Source organism: Bolinopsis microptera, chromosome 7 (genome assembly GCF_026151205.1).
Source record: "Bolinopsis microptera isolate Bmic1 chromosome 7, MBARI_Bmic_1.0, whole genome shotgun sequence".
Classification (NCBI taxonomy): Eukaryota; Metazoa; Ctenophora; class Tentaculata; order Lobata; family Bolinopsidae; genus Bolinopsis; species Bolinopsis microptera.
Genome location: NC_087078.1, coordinates 13737513 through 13754911, shown reverse-complemented (window position 1 = coordinate 13754911; position 17399 = coordinate 13737513). Strand labels below are relative to the sequence as shown.

The window sequence follows — 17399 nt, the reverse complement described above, 5'->3', positions numbered from 1 at the left end:
CTGTCTCCGAATATTTGAACTCATAGCCCAACTATAACCTGAAGTGTGTAGTGTGTAGTGTGTAGTGTGTAGTGTGTAGTGTGTAGTGTGTAGTGTGTAGTGTGTAGTGTGTAGTGTGTAGTGTGTAGTGTGTAGTGTGTAGTGTGTAGTGTGTAGTGTGTAGTGTGTAGTGTGTAGTGTGTAGTGTGTAGTGTGTAGTGTGTAGCGTGTAGTGTGTAGCGTGTAGCGTGTAGCGTGTAGCGTGTAGGGTGTAGTGTGTAGTGTGTAGTGTGTAGTGTGTAGTGTGTAGTGTGTACCTACCTATACTCCTCATCGGACTAATTACACAGACCAACATATAGCAGATCATAGAACCTTGTCATATTATAGTCAGAACTCTCGTGACGATAAATGAACCTAAATAACACTTTAATAAGTGATATTCTCAGAGTTGGGGTTCAATTTCTCTTCCTATTGTATTAATTTGTTGCTGCTTAGAGCACTGTTGATGATGACCTTATATTACTCATCCTTGTATCTCATTCGATATTAGACTCGTGACATGTGCAACACTTATTATTTGTAGTAGCTGTTTTGTTGAGTAACCTGGCTTCTAATGAGCATTACTTTTCTGCGACCTCTGCAATTAACCCCTGATCTATGGTGCTATTCGATGCTAAGAAAAGAATCGATAATTTGGCTATTTCCCAACAACTATGTGGCTCATGTAGTGTTCATTAATTGTTCATTTTCTCGAGAAACTTTCGATAAAGAGTGGTATACATACCAATTTAGAGATGTTTTAGCCGAACCGGCCCTCGGCCTCTAATCATAACATCTCCACAATCCTTTATAACTATATAAGATCATGCTTGAACAACAGATTACAATCCATTGTCTATAAAACTTCTGAATTTGCTGCTAATATTTCTGTAGTCTGTAGTTATAAGCGACACTGGCTGCCCACTCCCGCTCTTTTCTGGATTCCACCAACACCACACCTTATTTAACATATAATTGGTTTTATTGCATGTTTAGTATTTACAAGTGTGTGTGTATTGAATGTAGTCTGTAGTTCAAGCAACATATGTGTAGGAACGAGCTCGTTTCTCCGCGCACTACTCATAAAAGCACCTCTAGGTTATATTTACATTGTATAATTGTAGTACGTAATTTATAAGTTACGTAATACAATATATGTACAATGCTGAAACCACACGATCATAATAGAAGCGGCTTTATATCTGACATGTCCCTGGCACAGTTCCAAATATCTATTAGGCGTGGTGTCTGATCGGTCTTTATCAGTCAGTGTTGTTCATTAGAAGAGTTAATCAATTCACTGGTCCTTGTCAATATGTAGGTACTGGTGTTTCTTGTTGAGCCTCCATTGTTGATCATTTGTTCCCCGGTCACGGGTTAATGGATTCATAGTAATATGATGGGTCGTTGCTGCAAGCTGATTGGTCAAGAACTGCTTCAACAGTAAACTTCAGCCACTTCCCCACCATGTTTCAAGTAAATAACCAAATTAACCATCACCCCTAATTGTATAACCTCAAGGGGAAATGTTGTTACCTCGAGGGAGAATCTCACAGTTTCATTTAAGTGTATTTAACTGGTAAATGAATAGAGATCACTGTGCTTCAAAGTGTTTCGTTGTAAAATGGAACTCTGCCAGGATTTGTTTGAAAAGAACTGATCACGATGGCGCCCCGCAATCGTACTACTAGTGTAATTTCAGTGTAGTTCTAGTCGCTGCTTGTTACGCTGTGTTAGTTGACCTATAAGACGGATTTTGTAACGCTTCTCTTATTTTGGAGTACTTTATTCCCCCTGTGATTTTTTCAGCATGTTCTTAATGTATTTAATCTATTTTTACCACTACTATTAAATACATTTATTGAGTATCATGTGGAATCTTTTAAACAGCACCAGTCCACACTCTGGCTTCAAAATGTAAAGAATTGTTCCACTTCTAGATGAAACTTGTCTGCTCACTTCTGCTTACTTACACATGTATTTTCTTCTTTTTATATTCAGGTTCATGTATTTTCTGCTGTACGTTGTTTAATGGTATGCAAATTTCTAATTTTATCATATTAGTTAGGCCAAAATTTTAATATTCGAATATTTTAGACCACGCCCATTCAATATTAAAACACATATATATTGTTTTCTCTGGACGTCTAATTTTTTCAGAGACGATAGATTATTAGATATTGCATCTGATCTTGTCAATTTGTTTAGTAATTTATTTACTGTTAAGTAACTTTGTGTAGTAATTATTTTTTTTAATTTGGTAAATAGCTTGTTAGGTAACTTGTTAAGTAACATGGTTAGACGTTAGTAACTACCTTCAGTTACTCTCTTTGTTTATCAACTCCCTTCTTTTGTGAAGCACACTCCTTCTTTAGTAAACTACATTTCTAGGCCCTGCCCCCCCCCCCCCCCCCCCCATCTTCCTTCACCCCTGCTTCTAGACACCTACCACAGTGTACACTCCCACCCTATTATCAATATTCGTTCTAACAAGACACTTCAAACAGCCGATCAGCTTGTCACAACAACTAATCAACTCATCTGATCATCTCCCACGTGTCCAAATAAACGCTGACGGATGCTATACTCGTCTAAATTTCTTCGAAGTTCGAAGTAGCGCGCGCCGCTTTCTTCTCGAAATATTAGCCCGAGGCAAGTGCTACGAAGTAGCGCGCCCCGGGTTAGTCCATTAACAATGGACAAAATAAAGGCAGTCCTTCTCCGATTAGCATAATTTGGCAGTTACAGTCCCACTTACCGTCCAAGTTAAACACATAATACACCGTGCTCAGTGAGGGTGCACTGCATGCTTGTTAAATAGTTGTTTTAACTTCTCTCATCACGCACACGCAGCTATTTTCAGCTATTTTCAGCTATATTCAGCTATATTCAAGCCATCACCTCACTCAAGTAGATTGAAGATTCTGTTGCCTTTTGTATTGATCGTCATTAGTTTATAACTGCACCTCTGGGTGGGGAATACTGATACACTGAGCTTCGTTGTGTACTCGGGAGATATGTCCTAGGTATCAAGTAAAGAATGTTAAAAAATGTTCGTGTTTTAGGAAGAACATTCCAACATTTTACAGCTCCAAATCAAATTATAAACCTATAACCTATCCAGTATTTCTCAAGTCTGGTCGGATTTCTTATCTTGTACAAAAATTAGATACCTCTGTATAAAATACAAGTTGCGGACCCATAAAAGGTCTTATCAGTGTCCCACTAAATTTCTTATCTCTGATTTAAAACGACAGCTAAACCACTTAATAACCACACCCTCTCTACTACACCCTCTCTACTGCAGCCTCTTTCACGGTTCACCGTGTCACTTTATCCTTGCAGTAATTTGTTACAGGACACTGTTTTAAAACGGCTTGTTTTACAGCAGCTCGGGTGTTACTGTTAACATTTAACACTAAACTGACATTTGATCCTCTGCTTAGTGCTTTGTTCTCATTCATTTGTTTTCTTTTCTCGTTTAGTACGTTCCATCATGGTTGTAGTAGTACCTTTATTATACCTACATGTATTGTATGGTCTCTGCTTCTTTTTAGATTAGTGTGGTTTAAAATAAAAGATGTTTTAATTTTGTCTTGGTCTTATATTATACTCTTGTTCATTTTTACACATTTGCTCACATCACTCACAGTCAGCCGCTCTGACATGGTTAACCACCTTCCTTGTGTTGTTGGTTAATCATATGAGCGGGATATAAATATCTCATTTCATTTTATTTCATTTCATTTCATAAGGCATTACCAGATCTTCAATTCTGAAGGCGATGTGTTTTTACTAAAATCATTTACATTTTTCTGACTTTTACCGAGTTCCCCCTGTATTGAGTTGTGTTTTCAGGTCTTCTATTCTAGAGGTTTTACATTTCACAAGTTGTTCTATTCAGTTTCACTGTAATCATTACTCGTCAACCTTAACCTGCAATCATGATTTTAGTCTATATTTTAAATGAAAAGTGTAAAACTGTAGGAAAAGTTTGAATTATTTTTATCTTCTAAACGTTTGTGGTACATCAGTTGAGTGGTTCTTGTTGAGGTTGCTTTAGAGTAGTCCCGTGTTGTTTTTCTTGACAGGTTCTTTGGTGCATTCCGGGACATGACATGACCCAATATTGCATGTTTCCTTATCTCTCACATTTCAATGTCTCCGCCTGTCTTGGGTTTCATTTGAATTATGCATTCGTTCACTTGTAATACAATTTACGATGTCTGTATTTTTTGCAAAGTTATTTATCGTGACATCTCTTTTGGTGATGAAGTTTGGGAAGGTTTGGTCAAAGGAAGTTTTGAAAACACTTCAGAACCAATTTCTATTAGCATACGCACTTCCTCTCCCATATTGTACTTTCGTGAGAATGATAAGATCTTTAATCTGTTGAGCTGTTGCTCTCGATATGATAAACATTCCCGTTTACCACAATTTGTATCTCTAGCTGAAGAACAAGATGTAAAATATGCCGACATCTGTTCCTGTGAAGCTTCCCATATTATAAAGGAGTACGAGGAACCCTTCAACTCACTCGTTAAACTGAGAAGAAAAGTCCCTCTGAGTTTAACGCACGGAGACGAGGAATTAAATTTATAAGCACTACTGAAGTTGCTGCGAGGTAGCATGGTGCAGGTCAATGGAGGAGATGAGATAACACCTGATGATCAAATGTCAGACTACATCGACCCAGGTAACTTTGTCACCATGACAACGTTACTATAATTGTCATTATTGAATATTGATTGTACTTCTTTATCAGCATTTTCGACCGGCCATTTGATCTACCGATGATTTCAGCGATTATATAAGAAACCATTAATACAGCTCACAATGTAGTCAGTAGTTCGTTATTACTCTATTACACTATTATTACTCACTACTGTGAATTGTATTACCACTAATCTGGTCCAGGGTACGATAGTGACTCTGAGAGAAAAGATAAGGGTTGTAGTGTTACCAGCGAGAAGATAGTGGAGCAGAAACTCTATCCTGATAACTGTCTCCGGTTTGACTGGCTTTCTTGTGCTAACCGTGAGTTTTATTCTTTCAGATTAATCAAGAATTGCACGCGTTTTTTCCCTGTGGCGAACGCTAGATTTCCATTCACTGCAACCTCTGATCAGTTCTTTTCGTAATGTTATGCTTAAGATATGGGAAACACTTGTGAGTTGTGATTCAGTTCAATTTCCGTACACACACACACACACCCACACACCCCACACACCCACACACCCCACACACACACACACACACTCCCACACACACACACACACACACCCACACACACACACACACCCACACACACACACACCCACACACACACACACACACACACACACACACACACACACACACACACACACACACACACACACACACACACACACACACACACACACACACACACACACACACACACACACACACACACACACACACACACACACACACACACACACACACACACACACACACACACACACACACACACACACACACACACACACACACACACACACACACACACACACACACACACACACACACACACACACACACACACACACACACACACACACACACACACACACACACACACACACACACACACACACACACACACACACACACACACACACACACACACACACACACACACACACACACACACACACACACACACACACACACACACACACACACACACACACACACACACACACACACACACACACACACACACACACACACACACACACACACACACACACACACACACACACATACACACACCATATTTTCATGTTATCCTTTTCAGCAACAACTACAGTTCTTTAAGTAATCTGAGAACGATATGAAAAAGGCTGAACTGTAATGTAATTAAAAACAGATTTCATCACGATTTAAGTTTTGGTGTGTTGTGGATCGTGGCAGTAGCCAGTAATTTGACACTGGTGTTGAATTATGAGGGTGGAATTGTGCCGAGATAACGGGGAAACCTACTAACCAACAAATTCCCCCTTACTCTTCACTCTTCAGACTCAAATTACAAAATTCAACTCCGATCTCACTGTATTACAAACAAAATTGAACAAAGATAATAAAAATGATGATATTTGTACCCACTCAGCGCGAGGTATTAAACTGAACAAATGTTACGGTGAATTCTACGGTGGTCAGGTGACAGCCATTCTGGGACCCTCTGGTTCGGGCAGATCTACTCTTCTCAAAATACTAGCTGGAATCAGGTGATGAAAACAAACGCTTTCCTTATGGTCAATTGACTATGACTTTTAGTTATGCCGATTTGCTATTAAGTGGTCGTTAACCGGTCGTTACCCGGTCGTTAACCTCTCGTTAACACTAACATAACCTCAGAGTAAAGAACAGCAAGGGGCGTATAAAAGTGGGTAACGTGGATAGAACAACAACCCAGTTCAAATCAATATCCTCCTACATTCCTCACCACTGTATCATCAGTAATCTTACTGTCAAGGAGACCTTACAGGTAACATTGTTAATGCTGTTACTGTGATAACGTAACTGGTACTATAGTAACGGTGTTAAATGTTACATTGAGTGGTAACCACTCAAGATTCTCTCTGCTGTATTATCAGTTCTGTTATCTCCGTGTGAAAAACTAGATACTGGAACTCACACGTAACCATGGTAACTCACACGTAACCATAGTAACGCTGTTATTTCAGTGTTCAGCGATAGCCTGCTGTCCATCTGAATATACAGACCACGAGAGGAACAAAGCTATTCTTAAGATACTGGACCTTCTACTCACCTCAGACATTATACATAGGAAGGTATGTTCCCAGATTATTAGGTTGAGTAGAAAAGTAACCTGAATTTTTTGGATGTGGATCAGGGGCGTCTTTACATTTATTCTAGAATGGTAAAAATGTACAGATATTTTAGCGGAATTATCACCATGGTAACCCCCGCTGTATTGATCAGGTTTATGACTTGACGTTGGTAGAGCAGAAAATATTATGTCTTGCAGCAGAATATCTGAGGAGTCCACGATTTATATTCATTCAGGACCCTCTCAGGTCAGCTAATTAACTGTTTTCTGAATAAGTCTTTGTCTGAAATTGATGATTTAAGGTACCGTTAAGATGAAACTATTCCTTCAATCTAGTAATTATTAATTTAACTAATGATTAACTATTCGGTTCTTTTGCGATAGTCAAAACGCGACAACTAGCGCTGGATGGCGACAACTAGCGCTATCCAGCGCTAGTTGTCGCCATCCAGCGCTAGTTGTCGCTATCCAGCGCTGGATAACGCTGGCCAGCGCAAAATATATATCTTCGATAATTGTCGCTATCCAGCGCTAGTTGTCGCCATCCAGCGCTAGTTGTCGCCATCCAGCGCTAGTTGTCGCTATCCAGCGCTAGTTGTCGCTGGCTATGCGACACTGTCGCACGCGATAGTTAGCGATGGCCAGCGCAACTGGCCATCGCAGAAAACAGTTCGATAACTAGCGCTGGCCAGCGCTGGATAGCGACAACTAGCGCTGGATGGCGACAACTAGCGCTGGCCAGCGCTAGTTGTCGCTATCCAGCGCTAGCCAGCGCTGGCCAGCGCTATCCAGCGCTAACCAGCGCAAAATATCAATTTTTGATAAATTTTCGATAAATGTTCGATAAATGTCGCGACAAATAGCGCTGGATAGCGACAACTAGCGCTGGCCAGCGCTAAGCGATAGCCAGCGCTGGCCATCGATATCCAGCGCAAAATTTTTGCGCTATTACTCGTCAGCTAGCGCTAGCCAGCGCTAACCAGCGCTAACCAGCGCTAGCCAGCGCTAGCTGACGAGTAATATCGCAACTATATTGCGCTGGCCAGCGCTGGCTGACAAGTAATACTAATATCGAGCGTGCTAAATCACTCTACAGTAGTTCTTCGAGATTGTTCTAAAAGGGCCCCCGATGGTTGTAACCAACTTCAATCGATGTATTTTCGGACGCTAATTCCGAATCAAACCCCATGGGCCCATGACATATAATAGTGTTAAAATGCTCTCCTGACGAGATATTGGCGAAAAACTGTACATGTATCGATCACGTGATATGACCGTATAAGGAAGTTAGTCTAATTTCTCGTTATTGTTAGGGTTTCAGCATATGTTTTTGTTAAGGATTGGGTTAGGGTTAGGGTTAGGGTTGGGATCAGATTAGAGGGTCAGGGTTTCGAAAAGTCGTTCAGAACCAGCTAGAGTCAGAGAATGGGTTAAAAAAGTCACGTGACAGTCGAGTGTAAAGTGATTAATCATCATCCGAGTAATATCGCAAGTATATGATTTTGATACATTGCGCTGGCTAGCGCTGGCTAGCGCTGGCTAGCGCTGGCTAGCGCTGGATAGCGAAAACTAGCGCTGGCCAGCGCTGGCTAGCGCTGGATAGCGACAACTAGCGCTGGCCAGCGCTGGCTAGCGCTGGATAGCGACAACTAGCGCTGGCTAGCGCTGGCCAGCGCTAGCTGACGAGTAATAGCGCAAAAATTTTGCGCTGGATATCGATGGCCAGCGCTGGCCAGCGCTGGCTATCGCTTAGCGCTGGCCAGCGCTAGTTGTCGCTATCCAGCGCTAGTTGTCGCTATCCAGCGCTAGTTATCGAACTGTTTTCTGCGATGGCCAGTTGCGCTGGCCATCGCAAACTATCGCGTGCGACAGTGTCGCATAGCCAGCGACAACTAGCGCTGGATAGCGACAACTAGCGCTGGATGGCGACAACTAGCGCTGGATGGCGACAACTAGCGCTGGATAGCGACAATTATCGAAGATATATATTTTGCGCTGGCCAGCGTTATCCAGCGCTGGATAGCGACAACTAGCGCTGGATGGCGACAACTAGCGCTGGATAGCGCTAGTTGTCGCCATCCAGCGCTAGTTGTCGCGTTTTGACTATCGCAAAAGAACCAACTATTCTTTCAATTTAATAATTATTAATTTAACGACTGATAATGTTCAGTGACCTGAGTATCCAGCATCAGATGTTCTACATGACACGGGTAAAGATACTGGCTCAGGAGAAGATAGCAGTTGTAATGTGCCTAAAGTCTGGTGCGAGCACTGCCTCCCTTCAGTTCGTTGATCAAGTGAGTCAGAGTTAGGATGTTACTCTTTTATCATGGTAACTATCTCTACATGGTGACGTTAATCAGTTGCTAATCACTCACTAACCACTGTCACCATGGTTATACTACCACTTACTAGTTCAACGTAACACTGTAACCCTAGTAACCCTAGTAACCATAGTAACCATAGTAACCCTAGTAACCCTAGTAACCCTAGTAACCATAGTAACCCTAGTAACCCTAGTAACCATAGTAACCCTACTAACTCTAGTAACCCTAGTAACCTTAGTAACACCTCAGTTGTACGTGTTAGCTGAAGGACAGGTTGTGTACAGTGGGTTACCTGGTGAACTTAACAAGTTTTTTAAAGACGCATCAGACGATCCTACCTTTCCTGATATTCAGATAGGTAAATAATTTGTTACATGATAATAACCTGGTAATTATTCTTAATTAACAATAATTATTACTCTTGATTATAACTATCAAATATCAACCAATTCAGCTCTTTTAGTAACGAAGCTGTTTTCATTACATTTGTTGCCCTGAAAGCAACACCATGTAGCATGGTTGTAGTTGCTTGTTTTTTGTAGTTTGTTAAAAATGTTCCCCGTGTTGAGGATTGGCATGTAGGATGTAGGATGCAATGTAGGATGTAGGATGTTGTAATCAGGTTATTGTTAGTTAGGGACCGTTCACATATTATCAAGTTAGCCATATTTTAAGTTTTTCAGACCCCCTCCCCTCATTGAGTCATGTGTGTGTCATGTGTATGACCCTGGCGTATTGCGTATAGTAAGCGCATAGTAAGCATTCGATGCTTTTGCAAACCCTCTCCAACTTACGTGATATGTGAACGATCCTTTTGACCTCCGAAATACTCGTTTAATCAATTCATTGGATATATGACCCGTTTTTCTTTGAAAATTGTGTCAGAATAATTGTTTTATTAATTCACCGTTTATACACCCGTTATATGGATGATATAAATCAATAAATCAACAAATTATTTCTGCCGTTACAATAGAAATATATATTATTTTGTGAAATAAGAGAGTTTCCTGAAAACCCCCAGGTTTTCCAGGCCCCGTTTGTATCGCGTTAGATATTTTTCGACCAACAGGTAACTGGATCTGTGAATCTTCTTTGTTGATGTTGTTAAGATAATACTGCGTTGATACTGGCAACCATGATCAGCTTCTAAGTGATCTGTGAGATCTGCAAGCTTTCAGATGATTGTAACCATGGGGATGGTGTAAATTCTTTAGAAAGCGCATCAAACAGGAGTGCAATAATCTCGCAATGTCTTTTATACTTCTTAAAAAGCAACAAATACATTGAAGTACTTAACTCGGTTTCGTTTTGATACCTCAACCTCCCCATGGTTACCACCTACTAGTTGCCATGGTTACCACCTATTAGTTGCCATGGTTACCACCTATTAGTTGCCATGGTTACCAACTATTAGTTGCCATGGTTACCACCTATTAGTTGCCATGGTTACCAACTATTAGTTGTCATGGTTACCACCTATTAGTTGCCATGGTTACCAACTATTAGTTGCCATGGTTATCACCTATTAGTTGCCATGGTTACCAACTATTAGTTGCCATGGTTACCACCTATTAGTTGCCATGGTTACCACCTATTAGTTGCCATGGTTACCACCTATTAGTTGCCATGGTTACCACCTATTAGTTGCCATGGTTACCACCTATTAGTTGCCATGGTTACCACCTATTAGTTGCCATGGTTACCACCTATTAGTTGCCATGGTTATCACCTTTAAGTTGCCATGGTTACCACCTATTAGTTGCCATGGTTAGTAGTTGCCAGTAACAACGTTTTGTTATCTTCCTCTTCTGCATCTGCCGTCTTGTAGTACACCACACTACTGTGATCTTGCATTGTATAATACCAGTGATATAGTAGTCAGCATAGAAATCATATATCATATCAGTACATCTCGACTTGATATTTTACCTTATTGGATGTACATTCATGAACGTGTTGTTTTTTACAAACTGCAAAACATTGCCTCATAGCATGGATTTCTCTTAACAATACTTTTGAATTCCTCATATAAACTTCTACAAAATGTCATATTATGTTTGGTAAGAACTGGGAATTTGGAGACACCTTGAAAATTCTCAATAGTGGTGTTTCTTAGATGCTAAACCTGTGCTACTATACAGTGAAGAAAAGAAGATACTACTATTAAAGATTATCCAATTTAATGTACTCAAGCATTTTTCATCGTGCATATTGCATTGTGCACAATGCATAATGCATAATGTATATTGCATAATCCATATTGCATATTGCATTGTGCATATTCCATTGTGCATATTGCATTTTCTACGTAGCATTGTGCATAATTAATGTTTCATTGTGCATCGTGCACATTGCATGTCTTTCCAAATGCTCTCTTCAAACTAGACATTCCCTTTAGTGAACTTTTTCTGGGTATTGGGTAAATGTGCATGTTTTATACTCTCATCTATTCCTTACTGGATCTTATCATTCTCTTTTTATACTACTGCGGCGCTCAATTACATTCTATCAACGAGTACAAATCTGATTTTAGAGAAAATGTAATTATACTCTCCCCAGTTCAATTGTAAACCCCTCCTTGGTATTTTGAGATGCCCCTGATTTTCCTTTACAATAACACATGTCCACACCAGTATTGTCGCACTGTGCCATGAACGACACACAGCAACAAGTTGAGACCAATGAGACCAGATGCAGGAGACCAATCACAGGGCCTGAGAACCACGTTCCTTACGAGATAGAGCCTGTGGTGAGTAATAGTAGGGGGAGGGGGAGGCTTCTCTTTATATTTACCAGTTACCACCGTTTCCATGGTAACTCTCTCAGAATTCTTAAAGGGTGTTCTGGAAACTTATATTATTAACTTAATATTTATTGTTTTAGAATTTAGAATCTTTCCAATGACATGTGATAATCGTTTTCAGAGTTGTTTACGACACACGATGCAAGGGTTCAGTATGTGTAGCAGATACAGCATAGCCCTCGCTCGGCAAGTCCGGGCAGTCGCTTTTAGGTCAGTAGTACTAATGGTACCTTATCCCCAATTGAAGCTTCCTTTATTATTCCTTTATTATTCCTTATCTGTTGACTATTCAGTATGCTCGCTTACATTTTACCTATCATCTCTTTCTCTTTTTCCAGCTGTGATTTTAACACATGTTTTGAAGAGCACGAGGTTATAACTTCAACATTGCAGGTTAATTTATTACACGTTTTTGGGGGTTTTGATGGGAGGGATATGTTTTGAAGTAGGACTGACTGGTTTTACAGCAAGGGAGAACGCTGGGTACATCTTCTTCTCTATCATATTCCTCTTCCTCGGGTCTATGGTGGCTTCTGCTCGGAGAAGTAAGATTTAATCAGTTATAATAACCAATCAACAGATTCATTATTTCGATTATCTAAATTTGTCGTATGTATCACAATATGTTTATTACCTTTAAACCTTAAAGTGATCAAAAATCCCTCAATTTTTCACTGATAAAATATATTCTTGACTTTAATTTCCGCCCCGATAAAATCCTTGTGTTTCAGCTTCGCGTTACATGTGTATTTACCAGCGGGAGCGGTTTAACCGTTGGTACTCCTCCTTCTCTTTCTACCTCGCTAAAATGCTTGCGGAGTTACCGGTTGAGATCATCATGTCGGTTCCCTTCGCCAGTATTACGTACTTCATGGCTGGTAAGAGCCAAGAGGTTGTTTTTTTGCTAGTTTATTCATAGCGGTCCCTGTCTGGATTGTAATAACTAATAACATGGGGGGGGGGGGGGGGGGGGGGATTGTTGGGAGGGTGGCAACTATATTTACATAACTACATAATAGATTTGAGTGTTGACGCTCAAGTTGCTGACGCAACAAGTAAAAATCATGATGAATACTAAAACCGACATTTGAAAAATTCTATTAGATTAATTAAACTATTAACTAATAAGTTAATTATTAATTAACCAATAATCCTCAGGTAACCCGGCTAATCTGGTATACTTTGTACACATAGCCCTGTGTGTGGTGACGGCTTGTATGGGCCACGTATTCGGAGTTGTTATTATGGCTGTTAGCCAGAAGTTTGAGGTTTGTGCTAATTGGATAAATTAAGTTCTAACTAATAATTCAATCAAGTTCAAGATGAGGATGTCACCGAATTTCATAATAGATAATTAAATAATTAACATATTTTTAAAAATCTATTCATTTCTAAAAATTAACTAATGATTATCCAACACATTATCTAATTATTATTTAATTGTTAAATATTTCAGATTCAGCAGACTGTAGCGGGTGTTTATATAACAGTTAACACTATTATAATGGGATATATATTCCGAGTTAAATACATGCCAACAATGGTAAAGTGGGCCGCTATACTTTCCCCCTTCCACATGCTATTTAAAAGTAGGTTAATTTTCCTGGTTTTTATTTTATTTTGTTAGTTTGTGCTGTTCGTTAAAAGCTGGCGTTTTCTTTATTTTGGTACTGGAGCCATAGTTTTGATCTTTTTAAATCGCGGCGAGTAATGTTTATATATTTCATATGAATCATTGCTCTTCGTAAAATCGATACTAACATAACATACATCGTATTGAACACTGAATTTGGGATATCAATGTTGTACAAACCAATATCCTCAGGTTTTGTAGTGAACATATACAACTCTTTGGACCCGCTGTCCTGCCCGGTCCCTCCTGTAAACTGCTCTAAATACCCTCCTAGCGTAAGTCGAACACAAGGAAATAATTTCTAACAATTTATTTTCAATCGAAACTTTAGAAATTGTCAGTGTGATCCTGACACTTCCTAAAGGAAATACTTTAGATGTCTGTATCTCAACAACAAAAAAGTAGTGCCCAACATAATTATAACATTATATGAATACTGAATAATTTTAATTTCCTATTTCAGTTACTTTATATGTACGGATTTGAGGGCGAAGAATTCAAAAAGAGTAATTTCGCGTACCTATTTGCTCACCTGGCGTTTTTACACGCTGCAGCGTTCGTATCTATAGCAGCCAGAGGACGGTGGTTCGACTCAGAGCTGCCCCGTCAACATTTCAACAAATCAGCTACTATCTGTGTTACCCAACCCCCTCTAGCTTGTAAGTTATTAACTATTAATGTTTATTTTAATCTCCAGTTTTTATTAGATACAAGTCTAGGAGGTGCTTCCACTAATTTCTTTCATTTACTACCAAGACAGGGATTCTTTGTGGTGAAATACTTCCCAAATCGTTAACTTAAGCTAGATTGAACACTTCATCGTGTTGAAATTGTCCCCTAATAAAACATATCCTTGTGTTTCAGCATCCTTACCAGAACCACCAGCACCCCTGGGAGCTAAAGAGGGTATATTAAATTGCTTGCGGAGCTGCATCACATGTAAACCATATAAACCTTTAACAGTGGTAAGATTCAACTCTCTATACAATTATTATATTCTCTATCTGGAAAACGACTGAAACTTTTGATAACGCTATATTTTAATTAAACGTTATATTAGTTCTATCAACCCTGATAAAATATTTTCACTGCGTCCTAATATATGACTGATAATATCAAATATTATGGTGGTTGGTTTTCTAATCCCTCATTTCTGTTGATCAGTCCAATAATATGATACTAGCCCTGAAATCTCTAGCGATCGGAATGACACGATTTAAATCGCCTGAAGTACCTTATGATACTTAATATATAGCTTTATTTTTGCAAAAATACGACATTTCATGTTATTATTTATATTTTTCATGTTATCATCTATATATTTAATGAATAATGCAGTAATCAAAACAGTACTATAGCTATTAACTAATCCATTAGGGGGAACCTGAAGGAGAGTTCTATCTTTAGAGAGAAGGTATATTGGGGCCCTGTCAGTGATGCGGCTTTGTCATGTCATCTTTGTTATGTGATCTTTGTTCTGCCACCTGTAACCTGCTAAATTTAACCAAAGTTCCGAATGTTTGCGGAGTATATCCGACCAAATTTTGAATGTTTACGGAGTATATCCGACCAAGTTCTGAATGTTTGCGAAGTATTCAGTGGTAGTTTCATATTTTTGGTTGGAAGCTAACTTGGCTTTCGACTGTGAATTGTGAAACGAATAAAAAATTTACTTTTTCACTCCGCAAAACTTTGGCACGATTTAGGACGTTACCATGTCATGATATCATTAAATTCCATATTTGTATCAAATAACAGAATATTATCTTAAACTACATCTTGTTCTAAGTATGTTATGAATCATGTAAATCTATCTGTACAAGGCTCACGGAAAACTTTGAATCTGATTCTTATAATTGTCCACAAATCACAATATATGACGGACAAAGTTGTGGTAACTTTTATTTGTATAATTATTGTAATCCATTAAATAATTAGATAATTATATTCTTCAAAATTATAATAACACTAACCTTGATGTCAAGTGTTAAATTGGGATCAATTTTCATTTAACAAATTTCTTGTGCTTGAATCAATAAATTGCTGGATAAATTGCACCAGGACTCGAATTCTACCTGTTAATAAAATAACTATGATCTTTTGCATGTGAAATATTGAATTTCTCTTTACCAACTTGGAACTAAAGTGAATGTATCTTATAAAGTTGGTGTCTAGTGCGCTTCGGTTTCTCATAGTACGCGAACATTTGTTTCACTCAGCGATTAATTAGTAGATCTTCTAACTTTTACTTCCAACTAAAAATACAACTGTTTCAGAAGGAGAGTGACTGCAAACCCAGATGCCTGGAGGCTGTGTCAGATTTTAACGTCAGTCCAATGAACAACACAGACAACAACAATCTCCAAGTTTGATGATATTAGTCACCAAGTGTGACATTTTCATACACCAAACACAGCCTCAATACAAGAATGTTCCAGAAGTTTACCTTGAACAGTCTCCTTTTACAGTTTACAGATGAATGATAAGCGGACACACCCTGCCTGACTAAAAATAATATCAGCCTTGTAAGTCATCAGTCATGATCTCCATGTGATCCGAGTAACCCGACCGCTAATATCTGTGTGCGTCTTATAACATGTATAATCTTGTGATATCAAACCAAAAGACTTAATTTGATTTTTATCAGATTGAAATTTCCAGAATATTAGAGCAACTCAGATCAGCAGTCAAAGTATGTTGAATGTTCGTCTTTAAGACTTCTGATAAGGTATGTTAACAAATGTGATCCTCGCGTCTAGTGTGACAGTACAAATCAGATATTATCGCATGAATGAGCAATAAACCTGTCAAGATGAGAGATTTTGTGATTTTTTATTTTTATTTTCAATTTGATAATGTTTTTTCTTGGGATGTTATATGTTTAACAAAGGGCAGTTTCTACATGGAAAGGGGAAGTTGTATTTATCTTCGAGTTTTCATTTTAGATTTAACCAGGTTTTTTAATAATTAGTATGTACCTTGTTCTGGCCTCGATTGCGATACTTTCAGACTTCAATTTACGGTTTCATAAATTTGAGCAAAAATCGCCACTCATTCAATTATCTCTCAACTTGTGCTCTTACGAGAGGGCTCTTGTTTCTTAAGTATAGAGTAGCTATGACTTATGTTCGAGTGCGGATACTTTTTGCTTTGTTTATTATCCGTTTACCATACCTCCTATATTTTCCCTTAGATATTAAATTTAGGTTTGACAGACGACTTTTAATACTAAATAGTTTTATACTTTATCGAATGTGCACAGTCACATCAGCATTTCAGTTTAATAGTTTCCACTACATTTTCCTACTGGGAAAGTGCTGCGGTGTGATAAGATATACTTTTAAACAAAAATCAGATTCTACACGGCGATATGAAGAGTGCAAGGCATTATAATTAAACAGTTAAAAGATTTTTAATGGGTACTATATAGATTACGTGTATTATGATTTGATCAGTTATCAACAAAACTTTGATTCCTGGTTTGTGATGAAATTATACTGATAATATTTTTTGTACAAAATTCGACTCTTGCGTCTAATTTCTATTTTAAGTCAACTAAGATCGGTTTTGGCAACGTTGTATCTCATATCTGAACCACGGATTCCGATTGATCTGGAATAACTGAATTTTTTTCTTCTTCGTTTTGGCTAACGCAACATTAAGAAGTTGTTTGTAGTCGACCACAGCCGAGGAATAAAACATTTTAGGTCATGTCTGCTGAGAGCTGTTCATAGGAATGAGATTATCGTGCGAGTTTTTTCAGTTTTGCGCTTGTGCTAAATCACAGTGCTG

At 38.7% G+C, this 17399-nt stretch overlaps 1 protein-coding gene across 6 annotated transcripts; it reads left to right on the top strand.

The window, feature by feature from the left end:
- Positions 1–4469: 4469 nt before the first annotated feature.
- Positions 4470–17132, top strand: LOC134818818 (ATP-binding cassette sub-family G member 4-like). 6 transcript variants are annotated; one of them, XM_063828482.1, is made up of 20 exons: positions 4470–4717; positions 4939–5058; positions 6158–6275; positions 6406–6535; positions 6735–6842; positions 6994–7088; positions 9012–9138; positions 9418–9526; positions 10202–10240; positions 11805–11920; positions 12096–12184; positions 12368–12519; positions 12706–12852; positions 13133–13242; positions 13431–13563; positions 13800–13882; positions 14071–14266; positions 14472–14572; positions 14985–15021; positions 15884–17132. In XM_063828482.1, the coding sequence occupies exons 1-19, from the start codon at positions 4651–4653 to the stop codon at positions 15012–15014; spliced, it is 2070 nt and encodes a 689-aa protein (XP_063684552.1). In that variant the 5' UTR covers positions 4470–4650; the 3' UTR covers positions 15015–15021; positions 15884–17132. The 6 variants fall into 6 exon arrangements, with proteins under 6 accessions (XP_063684552.1, XP_063684551.1, XP_063684553.1 ...); XM_063828481.1 differs by having other exon boundaries at positions 10193–10240; XM_063828483.1 differs by lacking the exon at positions 10202–10240.
- The last annotated feature ends 267 nt before the right edge of the window (positions 17133–17399 follow it).

Bases quoted from the DNA above. Each gene is read 5' to 3' on its own strand.
- LOC134818818 (XM_063828478.1), top strand. From the start codon at position 4,651: ATGGTGCAGGTCAATGGAGGAGATGAGATAACACCTGATGATCAAATG. The intron at 10,241-11,804 runs GTAACTGGATCT...TGTCCACACCAG, and splicing joins AGATATTTTTCGACCAACAG to TATTGTCGCACTGTGCCATG. The intron at 13,883-14,070 runs GTAAGTCGAACA...TTCCTATTTCAG, and splicing joins GCTCTAAATACCCTCCTAGC to TTACTTTATATGTACGGATT.